General features: G+C 37.6%; 1 protein-coding gene across 19 annotated transcripts in view; it reads right to left on the reverse strand.

Annotated features, from left to right (window-relative positions):
* The window catches only part of LOC127447681 (peripheral plasma membrane protein CASK-like), a 244,914-nt gene that overhangs the window by 73,298 nt on the left and 145,443 nt on the right, over window positions 1-26,173 (reverse strand). For 18 of the 19 annotated variants that reach the window (XM_051709662.1, XM_051709672.1, XM_051709666.1 and 15 more), the window contains exons 3-5: window positions 3,859-3,964; window positions 707-784; window positions 2-74 (exon numbers count right to left, since the gene is read on the reverse strand). In XM_051709662.1, coding sequence (XP_051565622.1) covers window positions 2-74; window positions 707-784; window positions 3,859-3,964 — 257 coding nt within the window. Of the gene's footprint in view, window position 1; window positions 75-706; window positions 785-3,858; window positions 3,965-25,632; window positions 25,750-26,173 lie in introns of all 19 variants that reach the window. The other variant, XM_051709677.1, reaches the window with a different exon arrangement.

Genomic DNA, 26,173 nt, shown 5'->3' on the forward strand with positions numbered 1-26,173 from the left:
CCTTTACATCTCTGTGAATGACGTTGTTGTCATGGCAGTACCGTAACGCCTCTAGGATCTGTCTCATGTAGTGACTAAAGGGGGGCGAGAGAGAAGGGAGGGAGGGGTGAAGGTTAAAGAGGAAAGTGAGAAACTCATGTTGAATTGTTATTGGCATTGTGCACCTGAATGAAAGGGAATCTTTTAGGTTACTCAATTTCACCCACCAGACATTGTTTGATTAGCAAGGAGGAGTCATTCAGGAACACAGCACTGACAATAAAAGTACTTGTGATGAGATCCAATAATCAAGCCCATCACTCACTCTGTCATCCTAACATAACAGCAGAATACCAAACAGCAGAACAGACTGAAAACCTTGGCTCTCAGTAAGCACTGGGTTATATTATCCCAGTTTATGCAGCTTTACCATTAGATGTAAAGGAACAGCCAGAATACATTATGCACTTTATAACACATTCAACTCATTAAAAAAAACACCATCTGATATTTAAAAAATGTCATTCTAGATATATTTTGAACCTTTTAGGGCATACAAACTAAATGTGTATCCAAGAAGGCATCGAAACAAACAATGTTAATGGGATAGTCATAGTTTATCCAAAAGTGATCATTTGAGATGAAATGTGAAGTTTCCTTTAATAACAAAGTAATGAATGCAAAGGTAGTGTACTGTGGGTAGCATAGGTATGAATGCAGTGTTTACCTGGCGACAGCCTCGCTGTAAACAAACCCAGCGTCTGCTCTCTTCACAATCTCAAAGCAGAGATCTGCTCCATCCATACTGAAACACACAGACAGAAAACTCATCTGATGTTGCCAAATACTTGCATGATCAGTGCTTAGGTATTTATAATTTATAACTTTATATTTAAAAGAAATAGATACAAATCTGTAAGACTCTAATAAATGATTAAAATGCAATGGCATTGCATCTTAGGTGTTAAAATGTGTCTTAACTGTGTCTTAACCAGGTGTGACACCAGGCCTCAATGAAACGATCTCGATACTTATCGCGTTAAAAAAATCTACGATATCGATGATACGTTTTTGAGTAATTTTCGATATTTAGCCTCTGTTCTACTACACAAGCAGTTCGGCTTTCTCAGATTGTTTGAAGTTGTTAACGTTAGCTGCCTTGCTAACGATAAGGCTACGACGGTCACCGCGGTCTGAGTCCGGACTCCGGATTGATTCCATTTGGACCGCAAGACTTCATGATGACAGCTGCGCCCTCTCATCATCTCTAGTGGGCAGCATGACAAAACAACAGTGCTCTGTATACCAGCTCTGATCTTTCTGCGCTGTATTCTTGAATATTTTTCTCTAGCACAGAACACGCTTCATTTATGTGTTGCCACTTTTCCCTGCATGTGAGAAAACAGAGGCGCTGCATAAGTTAACGTGGTTCCAGAGCACCTTTAGACCATAACATTTAAATTTTGCTTTATTAATTAGCATGTTACAAGCCTTTAATAATAAACAAATAGATTTTTGTTCTAATTTTGTGAAAATTAATCAGATGTCATCATCTCTGGCATGCATGACTAAGAAAGACAAAAGACAATAACATTACTAGAAGGGGGCAGTGGTGGCTCAGCAGTTAAGGCTCTGGGTTACTGATCAGAAGGTTGGGGGTTCAAGCCCCAAGATGCCACTGTTGGGCCCTTGAGCAAGGCCCCTGACCCTATTTGCTCCAGGGGCGCCGTATCATGGCTGACCCTGCACACTGACCCCAGCTTAGCTGGGATATGTGAAAAAAAGAATTTCACTGTATATGTGCAAATGTATAATGTGTGATAAATAAATACAATTATAATTATAAAATTATAGTTGGTAGTCTAGTCTTTCTCACTTATTTTAAAATATAAAAATGGTCCATTCATACTTTCATATTTTCTAAATTTTCTCTCAGGGGATACAGTATCATTCCTCAGTCACAAGGACTTCTATGATACTTGGGTATCTAAATGTAAGAAAATATACAAATATCTAATCTGAATGTAAAAATATTCAAACAAATACTGGACAGCTGTCATTATGCTTCAAAACAAACAGATGATCTTTTAACATTCATATCCAACTGCACTCGACTGATAAACTTTATAAAATATTTTAATATGTTGGTAGAAGATTGGGAAGACCCCAATGCTTTGGCTGTTTCTAGGCCCACAATGCAGTTTTGTATAGACTATTTTGACTGTTTATGATTTTTTTTCTTCTTCTGCCAACTTGGAAATGAAAAAAAAGTGCAATATGCAAATGTGAATGTATATCGTGATAAAAATCGATATAGAATGATATGAAAAAGAATATTGTAATAATATTTTTGGTCATAACGCCCAGCCCTACCATAAAGCAGCAAAATATAAAAGCTCTTCGATACTTATCTGAGTCTTTTTCCTAAGATGCCGTGACCACGCCAAGTGATAATGAGTGCCACAATATATTTATAGATAAATATTTTTGCTTGTTTTCTATTTCTGTGGCATCATGATAGTAACCCAGAGTAGCACAGCCCACAGTGAAATCTTATTGGTCTAAAATCCTGTTCCACAGAACTGCATAATAAACATAAAAAATGTTCTAATTGGCTGAGAAAGTCAAGCTGCATTTTCATTTGCAATGTGAACACACATTTCTTTTTGCAAAATTTTTTTTCTAAGGAAAAGGAGTTACTTTTTGCATCTGCAGGTAAACCAAAAGTTGTAACACCTGAGAGATGTGCAGTAAGAGGCCAAACTGAACTAAAAGCTGTCGAGCCATTAAATCGAAGCCAATCTCCAACTGAAACAATTGAAACGCTGTCCCTTGACCTGGTTCTGCAAGGGTGTTTCTGATTGAAACAGCATAAATCAATGCTCTTAAGGACAAAGTATACTTCATGTATCTGTGTTGCAGATCGCTCTGCGTACAGTATGTGTGACGTAAATTGCATCATCAGCACAGCCACACGACCATGCACCACCTAGATTTTCTTGACATGCGCACACGGTCCTCGGCTGTGCACGTCGCTGACGCATGCGCCTGCTATTGACTGTACTAAAAGAGTATTACAAAGAAGTTGTAGTGGGCATGCGTCAAATGCGTTCGCATTCGCTCGAGGTCAGAAGAGTATACTCACAAAGGCAATGTGGTCGACCAGGCGCGAACCAATCCGGAACACAAAAAAACAAAGTATATCTTGGCCTTTAGAGTGAGACCACACAGTTGGGGATTCCAGCGTGACAGAATTGTTTCCAGGGGGCAGCACACCCCCGGAAGACCATGCTTGTGTGTCTGCTCTGATCTCCAAGGCCTTTAAAAAAAAAATCCCCTAAGAGACAGCTGCAGTTCTCCAGATAAAAACTAACACCAAATGAAATTTCTTTGAGAAGAGCTCTGCACTTCAGATAAGCATATTTATCATTTGAGGAATTCAAATGCTTACCCAAGTCCAAAAAACTGCTGAGAGAGCAACAGACGCAGGCTCCTCAGGACCATGCAAATTTGAGTTGATTCAATGTTATCAAAATATGCTATAAAACAATTTTCAAATAAACAATGTAACTTCTTACATTCAGTGAAAACCAAAAGGATGTTTTGGATTTTCTTTTTTCACACTGAAGCTGTGACTAATATACTGCCAGTGCATATTGACTTCTTGAATAAATAAATTAGCCACGTACTCTTTTCCTCGGTTGGGGAGGGGATGGTGCTGTTTTTTATTTTTGATCTATGTACAAATGTGTTAGATGGATGCAAAAACATTTGTGTACATACAGTAGTGTGTACATAGACCAACAAATTAAAAATAGTGCAGATGCAATACAAGTCTGGATGAATCTGTGGAAGATGTGCTCAGAATGAAGGACTTACAATTCAAAAACCATGTAAAGCATCCCATCAGAGCTATAGGTTTCCAGAAGCTCCACTATGTGTGGATGTTTCAGCATGTGGCAGATGCTCGCTTCCCTTTTCAGATCTATAGAAAGAAGAGAGACACATTTCAGTTTTACACAGGAAACCACTGAAACTATGTGTAAACACACCATGTGACTTAAATTAATGAATAATCAGTGTTTTAAAAAAGCCAGCGAATTAATGTACCAGTACAACCACACAATACATTCATTCATGTGGCAGATACTTTTATTCAGAGTGACTTACAGTACATTCAAGGTATAATTTTTTTTGGTGATGAAAGACTTTCAGAAAAAATACCACACCCAGTTTTAATACTACATGTACATGTTTAATAAATTAAACATATATTTAAATCTAATTAAAAGGTGCATATCACTATATTCATGTTTTATTTAATTATTTATTATAATTTTTAGCATCATAATATTCTTGTATCCAAAAGTTTGGTAACAATGCTAAATCTAAGCATGTTTATAGCTTGTAATACCTTAATTTAAAAGAAGAAAATGTTCACCTCAGCACCACAAAAGCCCATGTTTCTTGTCTGCATTTTTCACTAACAATACTGATTTACTTTATCTGCTAATTCAGAAATATTTCTTTTTTTGCCCAATTAGCATAAAAAAGAAAAAAAAAAGTGTTGGCATTCAAGAATAGCACAGCAACAAAGCAGATGTGACATTTGAATCCATTTGAGCCAGGCTGAGCACAAAAAAATGGGAATGAGATCAGCTCTAGCATAATATCATCCTCAGATCACGACACATATTGCTTAGGCCAGAGACATTCAGTCTATGAGCTTTTATAGTGTTGAGTCTACAGTTCTCTTTTTAACAGTCACATTTTCACTTCTTCTAAACTTGTCTATGTCAGGAATTGTGTGTGGCTTTTTAGCGCCATGAGCAACAAATGCTGTTTAGGGTAGGCATCAGTTAGAATGGGTTGAAAATTAGAAACAGTGTATCAATAACATGTCATACTGTATGCCATTGGTTTCAAACAAAAGTGTGTTTATTAATTTGTTGTAGTTACATTATACTGTAGCTTTTTATTTTGAAAATTACAAACAAAAAACCTTAAAATTTTAAGAAAAATAGATATATATTCACACACACAAAAATAACAGATGAAATAACAGCTAAAAATAATATGTTGCTAATCATATTTGTGGCGGGGCCAGTGAGTCTGGTCAGGCTCCAACTCACAATATTTTTGCATAACCTCCCACATAGGTGAGATGAAACAATACTAAACATTACCAAATTCATATTCATATATATATATATATACACACACACACACACACACACACACAGGCGACCAAAAGTTTGGAATAATGTACAGGGGTTGTTGACATGACATGGCATTTTCACTGTCACAGAAGATAAAAATTAATAAATAGTATTGTCATCATTTAAGAATGCATTAAATGATTAAACATTTCTTTGCTTTACATCGACCTGTTATTATACAAACTGCATTGTCATTAGATTTTTTAATCCTTTGAGCCAAATCACAAAATTATCCTATGGTGTGACTGTCTCAAGTAAGGTTCAATAAATTCTAACTTTTATAAATTAAAAAGAAAAGCATAAAAATGTTGATAAATACCACTGGCATAATTTTACAAGTGTCTATTTTAGTAAATGGCAATTAGTTTTTTTCATCCATAAATTTCTAAAAGTATAGGAAGTTGATACATTTTGTCACTGAAAAGCATGTCCTCTGGTGTGACACCATATCCTCATTTTAAACCGGGCAATTCCACAAACGACTTTTAGTTTCTGTAACCCCATTCAAGGTCATGTTTCTGAAGTCCCCTGTGAAGGCCAGGACATGTGCACATGGTAAGTTATTAAATTGTTCAAATATTCAACTTGTTTCAAAGCTCAAAGTGTTTACGTTTTGTTGTCCTTTGGTGTGACACCCCTAAATTATATTATTTTTTACTAAAAACTATGTTAAACTGCATAATTATGGAAAATTGTGCAAATGTGTCTTGCTAACTGCTAATGACATGTTAGCTAAGAATAGCAAGGTCATTAACTCACACAAAAAGCTGAAACATCCTTTGGTGTGACAGAAAATGTCCTCAGGTGTGACACCACCTCATCTGTCACACCAGAGGACAAACATGTCACACAAGAGGACAAGGTCTATTAAAGAAGCATTTTAAATAATTAAATAAAATATAATTTATTTATTTATTTATTTTTTTTTTACCATTTTCAGTGTTTTAATTGCAATAATTAAACTACTTTCTGCTGTTTTTGCAGAACATTTGCACTGTTATAGTGATGATATGATGTATGATGATACTGCTATTCAGGGTCATGAATATAAATGGTTATTAAAGTTAATTAACAGAGGATCTGGAGTAGCATGCCAATTTTAATCTGACAAATCACATCCCGCGAGCAGGAGTATATAAGCTGCAGCTTACCTGCTTCCCGTGACAGATTTTCTTGGCATCCCGCCTCCTCTCCATCTCCACTTATTTTCAAATATTCACTATTCATCTAACGGTACGTTTACACGACAATGATGTACTAAAAACAGAAAAGTTTTTCCTTTGCATTTTTGAAAAGTTTCGCGTACAGACGACAACGTTGTCAAAAATATCCCTGTTCACATGGATCCACAAAATGACTAGAAATGCTGTATTATGCATGCCAGGCCAGTAGTTGGTGATGTCACTTTCAAAAGAAACACTACGCGCCTGCGCACATAAGCATTCTTCCACAGAGCGGTGAATACAAACAATGAAGATGGCGATCGCTAGTCGTAGTAGTGATGCAGTAAATCTACAATTTGCTGGAGAAGTGTCAATAAACTAAAAATCTTGCGCAGCACAAACACAGTCCTGCAGTCCACCATTGTAGTTTTGAATGTCTTGCGCATATGCCTATAGAGTGAACATGTAATACGTGTGCGCATGACGTCATCGTTTTCACAAATTCGCGTTTTTGTATGTTACACGGAGAGGGTAACGGCATAGTTTTCAAAAACGTGCACTTTGAAACCCATTTTCAAAAGTTTGCGTTTTCAGGCCCCAAAACGCCGTTGTCATGTAAACTAACAGCCAAAACACATAAATTCAGTTTTTAGTTGAAAACGTTGTTGTGTAAACGGCCCCCAAGTAAGTAAATCCGGGGGGGGGGGGGGATTGGTGTAATCAGGACTCAAGTCGAGTCTCGAGCTCTGAGCCCTCCAATATCGGACAGCAGGCTAAATATGCTTTACTCTATTGAAGATTACATTTACATGCAAACTACTGAAGTATAAAATGTGGTCCTTCATTTTTGGATTCTTTCATTTTTGGACAGAAAGAATTGAGGGAGAAAAATGATTGGAGAGAGAGAACACGAAAGTATAGAGAGAAAATTAACAGGGATCCACACAGAAGGGAGGAGATCCTAAGAGAACGATGAAGAAAGTAAATAGTTTAAATGTTGCTTTGAAAAATGCAACAATTATATTTAAAGATTTCAATCATCTGTCATTCAGTTAAATAAAAATGCTTGAATGTAATACATCTTATTTCTCTTTAAGCCAACAACTACCATTTCCTTACCAGCACCCTTAATGTGTGTGTGTGTGTGTGGGGGGGGGATAATTTCATAATAAATACATTTTTTTTTTGAAAATAAGCATCTAACAATGAAAACTCATGCTCTTTGTATATTACCTAACTTTTTTTTCCTTCATTTTTGTTGTCACGTCACACCATAGGACACATTTACAGTGCAGTTCAGTGAAAATGTTCAAAAAAAACAGTGAAAGAATTGACAAAGTTAGTGACCCCTTATATTTTCTTAAATATCAGACTTTACACTACATAAATGGATGTTTTTTTATTTTTTTATTTATTTTATTTTTTTTAAATTGTGCTTTACAAAAAAAATAGTTTTTTACTGCATATTTGTCAACTACCTACAGATTTTGCTGTTTCGGAAGGAAATTGGTACTTTAATTCACCAAAGTGGCATTCAACTGATCACGAAGTATAGTCAGGACATTACTGATGTAAAAAACAGCACCATCACTATTTGAAAAAAGTAATTTTTGATCAAATCTAGACAGGCCACATTTCCAGCAGCCATCACTCAAACACCTTCTCCTTGAGTAATCATGCTAAACTGCTAATTTGGTACTAGAGAATCACTTACCATTATATCAAACACAGTTGAAAGCTATTTGGTTCGTTAAATGAAGCTTAACATTGTCTTTGTGTTTGTTTCTGAGTAGCCACAGTATGCAATAGACTGGCGTGTCTTAAGGTCAATATAAGGTCAAAAATGGCAAAAAAGAAACAGCTTTCTCTAGAAACTCATCAGTCTATCATTGTTTTGAGGAATGAAGGCTATACAAGCTTGAAATTGCCAAAAAACTAAATACAAAAGTACACTACAGTCTTCAAAGACAAAGGACAACTGTCTCTAACAAGGACAGAAAGAGATGTGGAAGGACAGATGACCAACTAAACGAGGATAAGTACATCAGAGTCTCTAGTTTGAGAAATAGACGCCTCATGTCGTCAGCTGACAGCTTCACTGAATTCTACCCGCTCAACACCAGATTCCTGTACAACAGTAAAGAGAAGACTCAGGGGTGCACACTTTATGGGAAAAAGAAAAGGTTAGAGTGGGCAAAGAAACACAGACATTGGACAACAGATAATTGGAAAAGAGTGTTATGGATCTTAACCCCATTGAGCTTATGTGGGATCAGCTAGACTGTAAGGTGCGTGAGAAGTGCCCGACAAGACAGCCACATCTATGGCAAGTGCTACAGGAAGCGTGGGGTGAAATGTCACCTGATTATCTGGACAAACTGACAGCTAGAATGCCAAGGATCTGCAAAGCTGTAATTGCTGCACGTGGAGGATTTTTTTGAGAAGTCTTTGAAGTAGTTTAAGAAGTTCTGAACATTTTTTTTGAAATGTAATAGTAATTTTTCATGTTATTAATGTCCTGACTATACATTGTGATCAGTTGAAAGACACTTCGGTGAATAAAAGTACCAATTTATTTCCATAAGTGCTAAATCTGTACATTATTCCAAACTTTTGGCTGCCAGTGTGTGTGTGTGTGTGTGTGTGTGTGTGTGTGTGTATATATATATATATATATATATATATATATATATATATACACACTGTATAGTGTTGTCATGGTACCAGTGAAATTTCACAATTATCTATACCAATTTCGATACCACAACAAAAATATGATAATGTGCTATTGAACACAACAGTTTAGTTATTTTTTTATAATTTAATAATTATTTTAATAATTATTTTTATTTTCCAGAACTCCATGTTTTAAAGTGTAATTTAATTTCATCATCAAAATGGTGTCTAATCAATTAATTCTTATAACATTTAACAAGTGAAAGTAGAACTTTTCAACAAGTCATAAAAATGTTTTTTGACCAAACTTTTCTTTAAAAGCAGTCTTGCTTGTGACATATTGCTTAATTATTATTATTATTATTATTACTACTACTACATTTTACTATACAGTTGTAATATATTTCTGTCACAATTTCTTCAATTTCAGGCATCTAGCTTTTATTATGAATCGTGCGTTTGTTTTTTGCTGGAAGATTCACTTTTCTGGATTAACAGTTCAACACAGCCCAGTGTGGTGAAATCTCATCTCTTTACACTGGCCTTTGAGTCTGAGGAATGAAATGTAGGACACAGTTTTGGAGTGTTTATATTTTAGACTACTGGTGTTTGTGTATGTGGTCATTTTGAAATGTTATGTTTTAAATTTTATTATTGTGAAGCACTTTGGTCAACTCCGTTTTAAATGCTATATAAATAAAGTTTAGTTGAAATTAAAGCACAAATTCTGTGATTTAATTATATAAATATATAGTTTACATGTGCTGCATGGTTCACAGTAGATTAGTGCTCTGTTTTGTCATTTGATACAACGTGAATGATTCTCAATATCTGTGGAGTTTCCAGTGTACGAGCGGTAGGATTTATACAGTACACAGCTCATCCACAGTAAGGTTGCAGCATTTAGCGGTTTAATAAATCACACTAGGACATGTAACTGATTGTCCATTTCAGTGTAAAAGGAGAACAGAGCACACGTTCAAATAAGCCTGTCAGCATTTTAAAGCTGTCGTGTGTGAGTCAGTGATATGTACTACCGGTACTGCAGAAACACTGGTACTTTTTTATTTTAGTGCCAACTTGGTACTGAAGTACTGGTATTTTTGACAACACTAATACTGTATATATGTACTCTGTTAACCACCAATAGATCAATAACTGTATTTTTTTTTTATATATATAGGGAGAGTAAAGACAGAACAAGAAATGCTGGTGAGAAAAGGAGGGAACAGACTCAAAAATGTGATGCAAGCCAGACTCGAAAATTCATCCGCCACATGAGCACCATTGCTCATTGTCTGATGTATGCTAAACACAAGGCCATGATTTGGACTAACAATTTACATTAGAATATGTGTATGGTTTAAGTGGTATGCAGTGCCATGTCCTCATATTATGATTAAAGTCGTACCTCAGGTTTTCCTGAAACTCATTCTCTCAACCTCACTTACTTCATCCCTAGAGGAGAGCTCCGACCAAGCGGATGCTCCCCATACTCCCTGATTTGCTTTCAACAGCTGTGACCCAGTTGGCAAGCTGTAGCCTTCACGAGTGGGGAAATACCTCTGACCGACAGTATATATCACTGTGATTCCAGTGAGGCAACACAGACCACCCACACAGACTGAAAATGTCTGATATCATCTGATGTTCAAGGTTTAATGCCACAGTATACAGTATATTTTCAAGAAGGCTGGGAAAAATGAAAACTGATTTGGGATTATAGCCAAAAGCTGCTAATAGGGTCTAATAATTTGCTAATAGAGCACTGTTGTCATTTTGAGGACCGTGGTTTATCAATCTTAATATTTCACATAATGACTATTTCAAGGAGGTTAAATAGATTTAATGTGGCATTATGGTGCAGCGCTAATGGCTGAGAGGGTCTATAAGCAGGACAGAGCAGTCAAATGTTACTGCATGAGGCTTAAATACACCTGTGGTGAGGGCGTGGTTGACCGTCTGTCTAGGGAGAGGGGAAGTGGTAAGGATTCATCCCTGGGTGATATTTAAGTCTTAACAGTTGTTTCTTGTTGCAGTAATTCGGGACGAGTGATAAGAGGAGCCCACGCCAGAGCCCAGACAGAGAGAGAGTGCTACAAAGCTGAAGCAGCATGAGTGTGTTCAAGTGTGTTTAAAAAACTATACAGACTATATTGAATGAATATAGAGTGAATAAATAGTGGGTTGCACTCATTCTCTCTGTCTGGGATCTGGCATGGGCTCCTCTTATTGCAACAAGAAACAGCTGTTAGACTTAATTATCACCCAGGGAGGAATCCTTACCAGTTCCACTCCCCCTGGATGGACACTCAACCACGCCCTTGCCACAACACCATGAAATCAAAATGAGTGTTTTGTTGCTTTTGGTCCATTTGTGTTAGCTTTGAAGCCATTTATTGACCTGTTTCATGTGATGTCACTGAATGACCACGGTGCCTTGTTTGTGACCAAAATTCCATATACCTTCAATGTGCTGCACTGTGGGATATGAAAAAAGCTTTCTTCAGGAGTTAAAAGAAGCTCTTACATTCATATAGACGGGATCATCACAGATGTTTTGTAATATTGTGACCAAATATTCAGACCTGAAAAGAACACAAAACATTTGTAACTTCTGAATGAGAGATGTTTACGGTGGTATACTGGTGGGCGTGTGTACTTGCTGGTCACACATCAGACTCACTGCGCAAGGAGATGACAGCGCACATAGCGAGGTCCATAATGACATGGTTTATTGAGTCTGATGTGAAAGATCTTGACTAGCCTGCACAAAGCCCAGACCTGAGTCAATCTGAACATCTTTGAGATAAATTGGAATGTTGACTGTAAGCCATCCCACTGCCCAACATCAGTGCTTGACCTCACAAATGATCTTGCATCTAAATGGTGTAAATTAGTGGTCAACTGTTATACTGCCGAGGCCGATAAATCGGATGATATTCTGACTTTATTTATCGCATCGGCCTATACATTTTCCCATTTGGCCGATTGTTTCTTGAGGGTCACTGAGAATCGCCTGTTTGCATGTGAAGCTACTGAGACATGCAAACGACCAGTCATGGTTCATTTTATTGTTACGTTTTATAAATCTTCCTCTGAAGCATGTTTTCTAACAGTCTCTCCTCAACAGTTCCTTTTAACAGTAACTTTTCTAATGATAAAAGGCAAATATCAATAAAACTTCTATTATATATCATTTGCAAATTATCCAGATATCTCGTTTAAACAGATATAATTCACGAACCTCATGAAAATCCAGCGTTTTCTTCCCGTCGAGCACTCATCTAATATCTTTCTCTGAAGCGCGTATTCTATCAGCCAGAATCAAAACTTCAGGATAAGGAACAAAAGTTCCTCTGATTTACAAATCATGACGGTCACTCTGTGACAATCCAAGCAGGCGATCCAGGCCGTTTAAACGATCAGGAAATTGCTGCTCATGCTGGAACCACACGAGCACGTGAGTGCAACTTCAAAGTAAAAGTGCTTCATGTGCGCTATTTAATGTTTTATTCACTATGCACTGTATGTACAATTGGTTTGCTTCTGTATTTTTTGAATGTTGACATGCCATCCATGTTGCTAATGTTGACATGCCATCTATGGTTGCTGGACTACTGTGTGTACTGTTATTTCCTTCTTCCTAATATATTAACAATTTCTAAATGTGCAAATAATTTACTAAAATTTGATGACTAAACAGAAATCAGAAGAAACTGCTTTCAACCATTAAAATACAATTTAAATTTTAGTTTTACACAAGTTAAATTTTTGTGTGAATGAGTAAAGAGTTTATAATTTAACAATTTTATGTTTAAGTTATTTACTATATTAAATTGTGTGATATATCGGTATTGTATCGGCCTATCGGCCACCCTGCTCTCTGGATATCGGCATCGGCCATTAAAAAACCCATATCAGTCAACCACTAGTGGAAATCCTTGCAGCCACATTCCAACACCTAGTGGAAAGCTTTCCCAGAAGAGCAGAAGCAGTTACAGCAGCAAGCGAAGGCTTTTTATTTTGAAATTAAATGTTCAACAAGCACATTTGGGTGTGGTGTTTGGATGTCCATATACTTTTGCCCATATACTGTAGTGTATTATTAACAAGATATATTTATTGATGCACTGACATTCACACAGCTTTAAGTGTGGCTTAAGTGTCCAAACACTTGTTGTGAGCCGCTCACCTCCTGCTGCAGCGTTTATCAAACCATATGTTTCAGTGCTGTGGTAGTTCTGCCCTCTGGCATGGCCGCTGGCCTCTTTATAACAACCCTGTCACTATGGCAACTCCTCTAAAATATGCCTCATATGGGGTAAAGTGATGAACAGTGTATGTTTGGAGGTGAGAAAGGGAAGGCATGCCTCTTTAAGGGGTTAGTTCACTGTGATGAGGAGGGCGTGGCCGGGCTGTGATTGTGCATGGCCGATGCTGAATCAGCTGATCAGTGGGAGAGCGAGATAAAGGGGGGCTGGAGATGCCAGTTCAAGAGAGAGAGAGAGATGCACGTGTCCGCGCTGCATGTGTGTCTGTGTTCATTTATGTTCGATGTTGCTTTAAGTAAATTTTTATCATTAAAACTTTATGTTGACTGTTCAGCCAGTGTTCAGCCAGTTCCCGCCACCTCCTTGCCCATCCTTATACTGTTACAGTGGTGCTGAAACCCGGGAGGGAGGAGAGATGTGCTGTCGCGGAGTCCTCGCCGCTGCCATCCACCAGGGGAGCAGCTGCGGCCATCTGCCTGGGGACGGAGGGGTCGTTGCCGGCCACCAAGTGCCGGAGGAACTGCTGTCGGCCGCCAAAGAAGAAGAGGAGCGGTTCCGACTGCCAGGGGCCTGAGGACTCGCTGCCAGCCGCCAAAGAAGGGGAGGAGCGATTCCGTCCGCCAGGGGCCTGAGGACTCACTGCCGCCCACCGGGGGAGGAGTGAGCTGCCTTCCGCCAGAGGGTGGAAGAGCGGTTGGGGACTGGGCGACAGCGTGTCCGGGAGCCAGCGAGCAAGTTCTTTTCTCTCTCTCTCTGTGTGTGGGTTAGTCAGACTGGTGTGACAAGGAGGAGGGTGTGGCCGGGCTGTGATGGTGCACGGCCGGCCCTGTACCAGCTGATCAGCGAGATAAAGGGGGGCCGGAGACACCAGTTTGAGAAAGAGATGCACGTGGCCACACTGCATGTGTGTCTGTGTTCGTTTATGTTTTAAGTTCATTTTTATCATTAAACCTTTATGTTGACTTTTCAGCCGGTTCCCGCCTCCTTCTTGCCCATCCTTATACTGTTACATTCACCCAAAAATGAAAATTCTCTCATCATTTACTCACTCTCATGCCATCCCAGATGTGTATTACTTTCTTTCATCTGCTGAACACAACTGAAGATTTTCAGAAGAATTTCTCAGCTCTGTAGGTCCATACAATGCAAGTGAATGGGTGCCAAAATTTTGAAGCTCTAAAATCCAGTGTGTAAATCCATGTCTTCTTAAGTGAATTCATAGGTGTGGGTGAGAAACAGATCAATATTTAAGTCCCTTTTTTTTTTTTTTTTTTTTTTTTAACTATAAATTCTCCTCCCAGCTCAGTCAATTTCCACTTTACACTTACTTACACTTTCTCCTTCTTCTGTTTTTGGTGATTCACATTCTTTGTGCATATCACCCTCTAAAGGGCAGGGAGGAGAATTTATGACAAAACATGAATTCAATATTGATCTGTTTCTCACCCACACCTATCATATTGTGTCTGAACACATGGATTTAACCACTGGAGTCATACAGTTGAAGTCAGAAGTTTACATACACTTAGATTGAAGTCATTAAAACTAATTTCATATTAGCAAACTATAGTTTTGGCAAGTCATTTAGGACATCTACTTTGTGCATCACACAAGTAATTTTTTCAACAATTGTTTACAGACAGATTGTTTCACTTTTAATTGACTATATCACAATTCTAGTAGGTCAGAAGTTTACATACACCAAGTTAACTGTGCCTTTAAGCAGCTTGGAAAATTCCAGAAAATGATATCAAGCCTTTAGGCAATTAGCCAATTAGTTTCTGATAGGCTAATTGGAGTCAATTGGAGGTGTACCTGTGAATGTATTTTAAGACCTACCTTCAAACTCAATGCCTCTTTGCTTGACATTATGGGAAAATCAAAAGAAATCAGCCAAGAACTCATAAACAATTGTGGACCTCCACAAGTCTGGTTCATCCTTGGGAGCAATTTCCAAACACCTGAGGGTACCATGTTCATTTGTACAAACAATAGTACGCAAGTATAAACACCATGGGACCACGCAGCCATCATACCGCTCAGGAAGGAGACGCATTCTGTCTCCTAGAGATTAACATAGTTTAGTGCGAAAAGTGAAAATCAATCCCAGAACAACAGCAAAGCACCTTGTGATGATGCTGGAGGAAAGAGGTAGACAAGTATCTATATCCACAGTAAAACGAATCCTATATCGACATAACCTGAAAGGCTGCTCAGCAAGGAAGAAACCACTGCTCCAAAACCACCACAAAAAAGCCAGACTACAGTTTGCAAGTGCACATGGGGACAAAGATCTTTCTTTTTGGAGAAATGTCCTCTGGTCTGATGAAACAAAAATTGTTTGGCCATAATGACCATCGTTATGTTTGGAGGAAAACAAGCTTACAAGCCGAAGATCACCATCCCAACCGTGAAGCATGGGGGTGGCAGCATCATGTTGTGGGGGTGCTTTGCTGCAGGAGGGACTGGTGCACTTCACAAAATAGATTGCATCATGAGGAAGGAAAATGATGTGGATATATTGAAGCAGAATCTCAAGACATCAGCCAGGAAATTAAAGCTTGGTCGCAAATGGGTCTTCCAAATGGACAATGACCCCAAGCATACCACCAAAGTTGTGGCAAAATGGCTTAAGGACAACAAAGTCAAGGTATTGGAGTGGCCATTACAAAGCCCTGGCCTCAATCCGATAGAAAATTTGTGGGCAGACTGAAAAAGTGTGTGTCATCAAGGAGGCCTACAAACCTGACTCAGTTACACCAGTTCTGTCTGGAGGAATGGGCCAAAATTCCAGCAACTTAATGTGAGAAGCTTGTGGAAGGCTACCCAAAACGTTTGACCCAAGTTAAACAATTTCAAGGCAATGCTACCAAATACTAACCAAGTGTATGAAAACTTCTGACCCACTGGGCCTGTGATGAAAGAAATAAAAGCTGAAATAAATCATTCTCTCTACTATTATTCTGACATTTCACATTCTTAAAATAGTGCTCCTAACTGACCTAAGACAGGGAATGTTTTCTACGATTAAATGTCAGGAACTGTGAAAAACTGAGTGTATGTAAACTTCTGACTTCAACTGTATGTATTACTTTTTTGCTCCCTTTTTTTGTAGAACTATCACTTTAAGAGTCAGTGGTTGTGTGGTGCAACTCCAACAAGCTTATGAATGCTGTGTGCAGGCCCAAGAGATCATCCCTTTAAAAGTCTGAGACACACTATAATGGAAGTGTTGATGCAACTCAAATGTGAGACAACACAGCAGAGGATTGTTAATGTACAGTTGCTGGATCAGTGCTATTGGAGAGAATGTTAATTCACTTTTGCTGTGTTCATTCAATGCAGTTGCAAACAGAGCATGCTTGTGCGCAGGTCATCATGCAGCACCTCTCCTGTCTGTCCTGGATCTTTGATGGCTGTGGAGCTTCAAGGGTGGGGTTTCTATGAAATTATGAAAATATCTGGGACATTCCAATGAGGACCGATGTGCAGCTCTTATATGAGAGAATGGTGATCTGAGATGCAATTGGACTGTCAGAGGAGGAAAAGCTTGATAATTAGAGAGACACTCTCCAGTCTCTATCTCTCTTCAACTTCCTCATTTACAGCCTCCCCTGTGACATTCCCATGAGTATCAGTGTCTACAAGTGGCCAAATCTCTCACAACACACACACACACACACACACACATATACACAGCTGAATGTAGGCCTACATGTGACACTCTCAGTGAAGCACAGAAGATTTTATGGGTTCTTTGGTGAAGGCCAACTGAGCTGCAGTAATTTTTCAGAGTGATAAAACATGTTGGCGCTCTCCAGGAGGAAGGAAAGTAGAGCTGAGCTCACGGCAGACATCCAGCACCTGAACAATCCCTCTCATCCCCTCTCACAGATAACAAACACACATACACACTGCTGACCTTCTGCTGTTCCCTTGGACTCAGGCCCATATTTATATCTATATTCATGTTTTCATGAGTATGTCCACTCAAGAGTTTGGAAGAACATTGCATTATGACATTCCCATGGAAAAGGGGCTAGCATTCTGTATGTTCTCAGACACATTGAACAGTTGTGTTCATGTGGGCCTCAAATTCAAATCCAGCTGGCAACTTTTCCTAATCTGTTCCCTGTTCTTCTCCCCATAATTTCCTGTCCTTTCAACAATTCTATATACTATAAAAACGGCACTAAAACAGCAGTGTAGGGTAAAAGTTGACTGAAATTTCATTTTTGGTTGAACTATTTCTTTAATTATTGTATAATCTCATTTCTCAGGCTCAAATTTAAAGGTCTGATCACAATGCTAAAATAGCTTCAATGCTTTCTGTGCTTTTCAGTTTAAAATTAAAGTACCAAATTTGTAAAATTGTATGCTTTTTACTTCATCCAAGCTGACTAAAACATCTCACACAGCTTCTTCAACAGTTGACTGAAGGGATGAAAAGCAGCCAGTCGCAGTGTGAAACATAACTATTGCGCAGTGTAGATGCATTTGGTTGAGTTGCAATTTTTATTCCGATACTATACAACACTTCATGAGCTTCAATCTAGGGTTGGGAATCTTTAGGCACCTCAAGATTTGATTCCGATTCTGGGAGTCACAAACCGATTTCAAAATGATTCCTGATCCATCTAATTTTTTTTCTTTTTGATTATTCAAAGGCAAAACACAGTAACTTCAAATTTTGACCAAAATTGGGGTTCTCAGACTGTAAGTTGCCCTGTGACAGACAGGTCTCGCTTAACTATAACCAAGTTTCAATCAAGTAAATGTTTTGTTGTGTATAGTGTATTTACAGCCTATTGTCATCACAAAAAGTGAGAAACACCGACCTCTTTACACAAAAAAATAAATTAAAGAAAACAAATAGGCCTATTGGTTTTCAAAACACAATACTATTAAATTAAATAATTCAAACTTTTATATGTTTAAAGCATTGTTAATCATTTTCAATTAATTAGAATAAATCTATCCCAGGCCTTTTTATTTTAATTTTAACTATAACTACAGGTTGGTGCTCCAGGTTGATTACATGAGATATCTGCTTCTGTTTTCTACTTCAATCGGTTCACTCGCACCGGTGCGCCTAAATATTTTCGCACACAGTAATTTTCAGTCGCATAAATATGACGTGAAGACCTACTGATTGTAGACTTTCTAAATATCTGTTTGTTTAGTATGTTGTTTTGGCATGAGTACTGTAGCTAGCATGACCTGTAATGTCTCTACATATCTCTTGTATTTGTATTGAATGAACAGCAGAAGAGAGAGTGGCTGTGAGAAAAAAGTAACGCAAAAGTAATGTAACGCTTTACTTTCCATAGAAAGTAACCTTTTAATTAATTTAGTTAATTTTTTAAGGAGTAATGCAATATTCTAACAAGTTACTTTTAAAAGTAACATTACCCAACACTGGGTGTCAGTAATTTGGCTCTTTTTTGTTTTTATGTACACTGTTTATTTTTTATTTGTTAGTTATGTTATCATAGTTTGTTCTTGTGCAGTGCACCTGCCGGCACAAGACTATACTGGAACAAAATCCACTGTGTAAACCTGTTCCATCAATCCATCCAACCATCCGCTAGGACACACTACATTACAAGCAGAATATTTGTAGGTATATAATTGTTTTAGCCTCTTTTCTTCAACATCTTCATTCATATCTATTACAAAGTATATTTTTTAAAAGACTGCCCTTCGCCAGATTGTGTTTCAATGCTATTGTCTCATTCAGCTATTCCAGGCATACTCCATACACCAGAGAAAGATCCGACTGTATATTGCACATTATCTATATGAACATTTTGGAAAATGCTTTTCTCTTTTAACTGCATTAACATTTAATGTCCTCCCACTGCAAGAAAGCACATACTGTATGGGACACAGAGGCACACAGGAGAATATGGAAACAATAACTCACCCTGATGCGTTAAATAAAAAGGACTGAGCTGAACACAAGCAATCTGCCCATTTATAGAGGCAAGAAAGAGGAAGGTACGAAACGTATATATCACTCTACGAATATAAGCAAGCAAATCAATATGTGCACTAAGAATTATATTAGTCTTTGAAACACACATGGTACCTGCCAAAGAATGAGCACCATCACTTACACAGTGGCATAACTAATGTGGTATAAAGTGGCATAAAGGGGTGAAATATTCTCACAATCACTCAATTTACAACCAGAGAAAAGACTTTAAATTCAAATGGAATCTTGAAGCCTCTCTCCCCTTCTCTCTTTCTCTATATTAAGAGACAAATGTATGGCAATGTCTGTAAAAGTAGATGTTAGTTTTGAAGGCTGAAGAAAGTTCAACTTTGTGTGTGTGTGTGCATACATGGAATTAAAGGACAATGCTATAAATTATAATATAAAAAATAGTTTTGGTGCATGACTGCCTGTGACAAATGGTTGCCAACTGACCCTTCACTAAGCCCCACCTTGAAAGTGTTTCTGACCAGTCCTATCCTAGCAACTGTTGCCCCGCCGCCAATTCTCTGACAAGCGTATTAATTTTTACAATGAGAGCCTAGAGCAATGTGTGTAGTTTTAAGCAGGATTTTATCTAAATGATCCAAAAAAATCATTTTTAAAAACATTGTTGCAGGGTCACAGCCAGAGAGGATATACACATTGTTTTTTTCGTTCTTTAAAAAAAAAAAAACTTTAAATATATCTTGCGAAGAGCATGCTGGATTGAACGGTGTCTGCCCGCATTCCTAATTGAGCATGTGTAACATCAGCGAGGACGACCACATGTGCTGGACCCCTCCGTCCAAGATAAATTAAAGCTAACAACTTAACATTAATTCATTAACGTATTGATGCAGGTCTTGGTAAAGCTGATAATAAACAGAGTTCACAGCATCAAAGTAAGTGTGTTATGAGACGTTATAAGCAGTTCTTTTGGCTTACACTGATGTTATGAGATTTGTAACCACTAGCAATGACACTATTGTCTTTTGATGTGACTGTGATAATCGTTTAACTCAATACTCAACAGTTTTCAATCAAATTAGTGCATGTAATTGAATAAAAACATCAGATAAATATGCTTTACGCCACCCTTCATTCCAGCCCACGTAATAATATTATCCATTCCGTTTATGAGAATATTTTGCCAAATATCGCGCCATTCACGGCAATCTCCCATTCATTCCAATTTGGAAGTCCTGCAGGTCTTGTCAGAGCGTGCAACGGTAGCCAAGGTGGCGTAGCTTAGCGAAGGGTCAATTCTTAATTCTTCATTTCAGCTGCAGTGTGGAGCCCTACAGATATACACACGACTTTGTACTATTTGATTTTACCATAGAGTACCATAATTCTCCAGTCAAATCACACAATGATTACACTACCACTGTGTATCAGATGTAGCAATCAAGGGGGGGGGGGGGGGGGGGAGAGACAGAGAGAAATACAGATAGACCCTTTTTGCCAGAGGACATAAGACCGGAAAGGCTTCACATCTCAGTATGCTTTTTATGGCTCTACAATGTCTTCCCGGCAGCCATAAAAATGCCATTAAATAAGCCCAAAGGTGGACAGTGCTCTTGAAAACATAGTAAAAGCTAATTACACACACAATGTAAAAAATAAAAATGTCACTGATCGTGCAGGCTGGTATACAGACCCTCACAAGACAAGGAGGGATTCACGCAACTAGTCTAATGACACAATCTTTAGAAAACTTGATTGCCAAATAAAAAGCGCATTAAAATTACAGTGATATTCATGATTAGGGGTGTAAAGATGCATCAATCTGACAATGAAATCGATTATGGAATTTAAGAATCGATTATCATTACTAATACTCACTGTGAAAGATACTGTCTCAGATTACACAAGCCTTCTTGCAACAGACGTGGAGCGTGTGAGATTGAAGGGAAAAAGCGTACTTTAAATGAAGAAAGTTCATGCTGCCGAGCTCACTCCCTGTGGCCGTACATAGGGAAAAAAAGGATTGAAAAAATGATTCTGCAGAGTTCGGCTTTCTGTGTCATTATTCATAACTGTTTGCATCCAAGTTAATTATCATTGCTTTCTTGTCTAGTTCTGATAAATTAAATTTTGCATTATATCTCCATAGAATGCATAATTTCTCCATAAAATAGTTTAACCATGAATAAAACATGTGAATCAGCAAATTTATCACTCACTCATTTACTCGCTTTTTTTTATAGTGAATGCCACATAGTGCACTATCTAGGGAGCAATTTGAGAATGTCCTGAAGGGAACTAACCAGTTAATAGCGAAATACCGGTTGATTAAAATTTCCTCAATGACATGGGGCAGCCGTAAAAAGACGAAACATCCTCGTGAACATGCTTCACAACTGCTCTGCCACTGTTCTGCCACCTCTCCCATCGAAACTTGCGGGTACAAAATACCATGTAAAAACCGCCTTTATATGCTACTTTTAGATAGTATTTAATTCTATGACCCTGCTTGATTTAAACATGGGCCTCATCTGTCTGCACATATTTAATTTGTAATTATTGTTGCAATAAATGTTAATGTTTCATGATATGCAAATCTACAATGCTTATGCCATCTGTTTGTTTTTGTGTGTGTGTGAGTTTGTATCAAGTCATTATGATGCATTATGTTTTCCTTTTTCATATCAGACCTTTAATGCATGTAACATGAGTATTATTTTTTATATTTATATACAGTATGCAGCCACACATAAGCCAAACCTCCTTGGTCCTAAATGCATAGGTGACTCTAATGCTCAAGTCTGGTGTACATCTGTGCTGTCTTCATTAAGAACATTCAGTAAAAACGTTGAATCTATTTTCTGCATATTTTTGAATATAATTACAGTACGAGTCGTTCATAATCAAATCGGATCAAACTGATTCGTGACCAAATTTCTGATTTTACAATGCATCATAATCATTAGGTAAATATTCGTTTTCGAATCAAAGTCAGTACCAATATTTACAACCCTATTTACAATGTTCCTTTATTTTATTGCACCCGCTAAATCTTTGCGTATTGCTTGTTAACTGTGCAACTAGTTTCCTTTCATAATGTTACCAATAAATTCAAACCCTGATTTACAAAGGTGACCATCACTTCATGCGTAGTTTTGACAACTTATTGGGGAAAACAAAGACATGGATCAATCTGCATGCAGACAACTCTGCACACATCGGGGAAGCTGGTGTGAGGCAGGAGAGGTAAAGAGAGAATAGATGGAGGAAAGATGTGAACCCAGCAGTGGTCTGTGCTACACATGCTGTGCAGTCAAGACCATCATCAGAGAGGTTGCGTGGGAGGGCTCAGCTCGGCTTGCACTGACGGCTAAATCAGCTAATGTTTGTTTGTGTGTTTGTACATGTGAAAAAAACCCTCTCATTCAAGCTATTCTTGCTGAACCAGACTTTTCACAATAAGCATAAATCCTGGTCCATTTAACAGCTTAATTTGGCCAAACACCGCCCACTTAGACAGGAAGAGGATATTCGACACGTATATTGGGAGAAGTGTGCACAATTAAAATAATAATAAAGTTATGCATTCATAATGCAGGGAATTCCTGCATGCTATAAAACTGATGCTCTTGTTTATAACCATCGAAGAGGTCTAAATTGCAAGCGCGATGATGGAGCAATCTAGTTGTGCCGAATCAAACTGTGCTGCTTGTTCATAATACAGCACCTCTGAAAGGCATGTTTTGTAATTTTGTAATGCTACCAAAACTACTCAGGGTAAGAGAAACATGTTAAGTAAAAGAGATAACATAAGTATGTAATACATAAATTATATACATACATAATGTTCAAAATTACATATTAATATACACAGGGTGCGATTTTCCCGGGGGGGATGGGGGGTGTTCCCTGCCTCTTCTTTTGATATCCCTATTTTGGTCATTCATTTTTTAATCACCGGGGGCATACGTTTTTATCTCTGTTTCTAGTCAGACTGAATGCATTTAACATATCCAAAAGTAGTTGGTGCTATTAATTAAAGCCCTATTTGGATGTGTAGGATTAGTTTTCCAGACAAATGTCTGACTGTAGATTAATTATTACTTCAGACGTCTGTAATGTTTACTTTGGATTCGAATAGGATCCCAGAGATGGGTGCGTAAACTCACCGCATTTACACATGTCACACGTTAATAACCCATCAGAAAATGCATAGCTGTGCTGATTAATTATCAAGAAATATTAAACATGAACATATGCTGTAGAAACCTATCTGGGATTATTAGAAACAATTTATTGGAATACCTAAAATACCTACCTAAATACAACACAACTGGTGACATTAGTGAGCCTGAAATCCAATATTACACTCTTTAATTACAAATATGAACAATCCATTCACATTATGTATTTTTTATGCCCCTCCTGAAAATATGTTCCGAAACGAGAGACTGCAACATGTATCCATCCATACACAACAGCCAGCGGTATCTTAAATTGTGAAGCGCGTCTTTTTTTCTGGTATCTTCTTACATGACCAACATCTTCAGACACACGGAGAACTTGAGAAACATCATTTAGTTAATAAGACAGTTAATTGTCAATACAGTTAATTATTGTGATTAAATTAAATTCAGTAAAAATATTTTTTATCTGTGGTTTTAGTCTAGAGTTTAAGAATTTGAGACTGCTTTTGATCTATATTACACCATCGTCTAAATTTCTATATTAAAATTTCAATGATTACAGTCACATTGACATGTCCCCCCCTCTGGTTTAAAATAAATAAATAAATCGCACCCTGAATATACAACATACATTTCATTATCTATCTTCAATATACATCATTTATACATAACTATAATAAATAGAATACAAATAACTGATTTAGAAACAATCTTCTCTGTCAGGATTCATCTGTTAAAATTTTCAATGCATTTTGTCAATTTTAAAATGACATTTTTTAAATATAACTGGTGATAATTAATTTGTACTCTTAACTACCTGTTTAAGCAATGGTTAAAGTTATCTGCCAAGAACAATAATATAAATATAAGTCAGCACATGACTGCATTAAATATTTTGCTGGGAAACAAGTGACTGAAGAGAAGGACCATATAAAAGTTATATAATTCAAAATCATTCCATCTCCCCCATATTTAAAGCCAAAAGTATACTTCGATCTGTGGCGTACGCTAGGTGTATCAGCAAAGTGCTTGAGCATTATACACATGCGGCCCGGTTTTTCTAAATGTGCATACTCTGTACGCATAGTCTGTGCTTTGGCCTGGAATTATTTACACTAATTAGTGGGTTCTTAAGATGGCAACACTCATTACTGCATCGAATAGCATACTGGACAGAACTCCACTTGACAATAATCAGTTCCAATAACCTGCACATAACCACATCCTGATCAAACCCTGAAGCATTTAGAAACATTTCAGACCCTCACCTCACTTCCTACCCTTGTGAACTGTCAAATATCTCAAATGAACACTCAAAACAACCAGTCAAGGATATAAGCACAGAGCCAGTACACAATGATGGATTTCTGGCAGTGCGGAGTAGGATATAAATGGCTTTAGAAAGAAATGGAACCAGATGCTAAAGTTATGCTATTGGTGTGGAGGAAGTGAAAGGAGCCTTTCTGCTTTATCCCTGTCTACTTCTGCGCCTTCTCAAACAGAAGAGGAAGGTGTGCCTTTCTGAAAAAGGATTTTGAAGGATCAAGTTAATGCTTTTGTGAATTATAACAAGTTATCAAATCTACTGCTATCATTTGAAGAACATACATAAAACGAAAGAACTGACACATTTTGAAACATTTTAACTAGGGCTGTGAATCGATTAAATATTTTTAACTTAAATTATGGTACATGATACATTACAACAAACATTAAAAAGCATCATAAATATATTTAATATTTTGTCTTAACTTGCAAGACATTAGTTAGTCATCATTTTTTTTAATTATTTAAATATGTGCATGTTAAAATATTCTTTTTTTACATTATATATATATATATATATATATATATATATATATATATATATTAGATTAAAGTTAATTACACATTTTTACAGGTATTAATCTGTGAAACATGTATATGTATACATGCCATAAAATCAGTGGAATTGTTGTATTACAGTTTGGGCAAAATCTTCTGCCATTATCCAGTGGACTCTATGGATCTATTCCATTCATATCAAATTTTATTGGCAAGAGAAATTTAAGTTTACATTGCCAGTACATTATTAAACACTATACATACAGATAGAAAACTTATTGAATGCTGAAGTTTCATTTGCTGAAGTTAAAAGTCTCAAAACTATTATTTTCTCTGGGTTCTGTTCAGTCCCTACAAATATACCTGTCTGCAGCTTGCTGAATGGCCAGGTCCTTCTATATATTGTGCACACACTGGGTCTCACTCGGGTGGTTTCATTTTTGAAACTGTGGCGTTTTCCTTATTACATCACATGTTGTTCTGAAAGCAAAAAGAAACAAATGTAACATGGAATGTAGGCTGTCATCCACGCAGCCTGCCTGAAGCAAAGCGGGCGCGTTTACTCGTGCCATTAACCGAACGTGAAGCACTGCCAGCTCGTGATGCGCTAATGACTTGCACCCGCTGCACGAGTCTCATGGGTATACTGCAGTCTCGTCACATTTTAACTTTTTGCTTAGCCTCCTATTCAGCTCATGAAAACATGCTGCGTGATCATGAGGAAGGATTACATTAAGATGTAGATTGGAAAGCAGGTGCGGAATGGACGTCTTTGACAGTTCTGATGTGTTTCTGGCGATGTGCGTCTTGTCCATCGTGCTTTGGACTATAGGTGCGGCTCACATCAGCGTGGATTGCTTGTGAACCAGTCATAACATGATTCAAGCTTTGCAAATGAACTGTT

Source organism: Myxocyprinus asiaticus, chromosome 11, assembly GCF_019703515.2.
Source record: "Myxocyprinus asiaticus isolate MX2 ecotype Aquarium Trade chromosome 11, UBuf_Myxa_2, whole genome shotgun sequence".
NCBI classification, from domain to species: Eukaryota; Metazoa; Chordata; class Actinopteri; order Cypriniformes; family Catostomidae; genus Myxocyprinus; species Myxocyprinus asiaticus.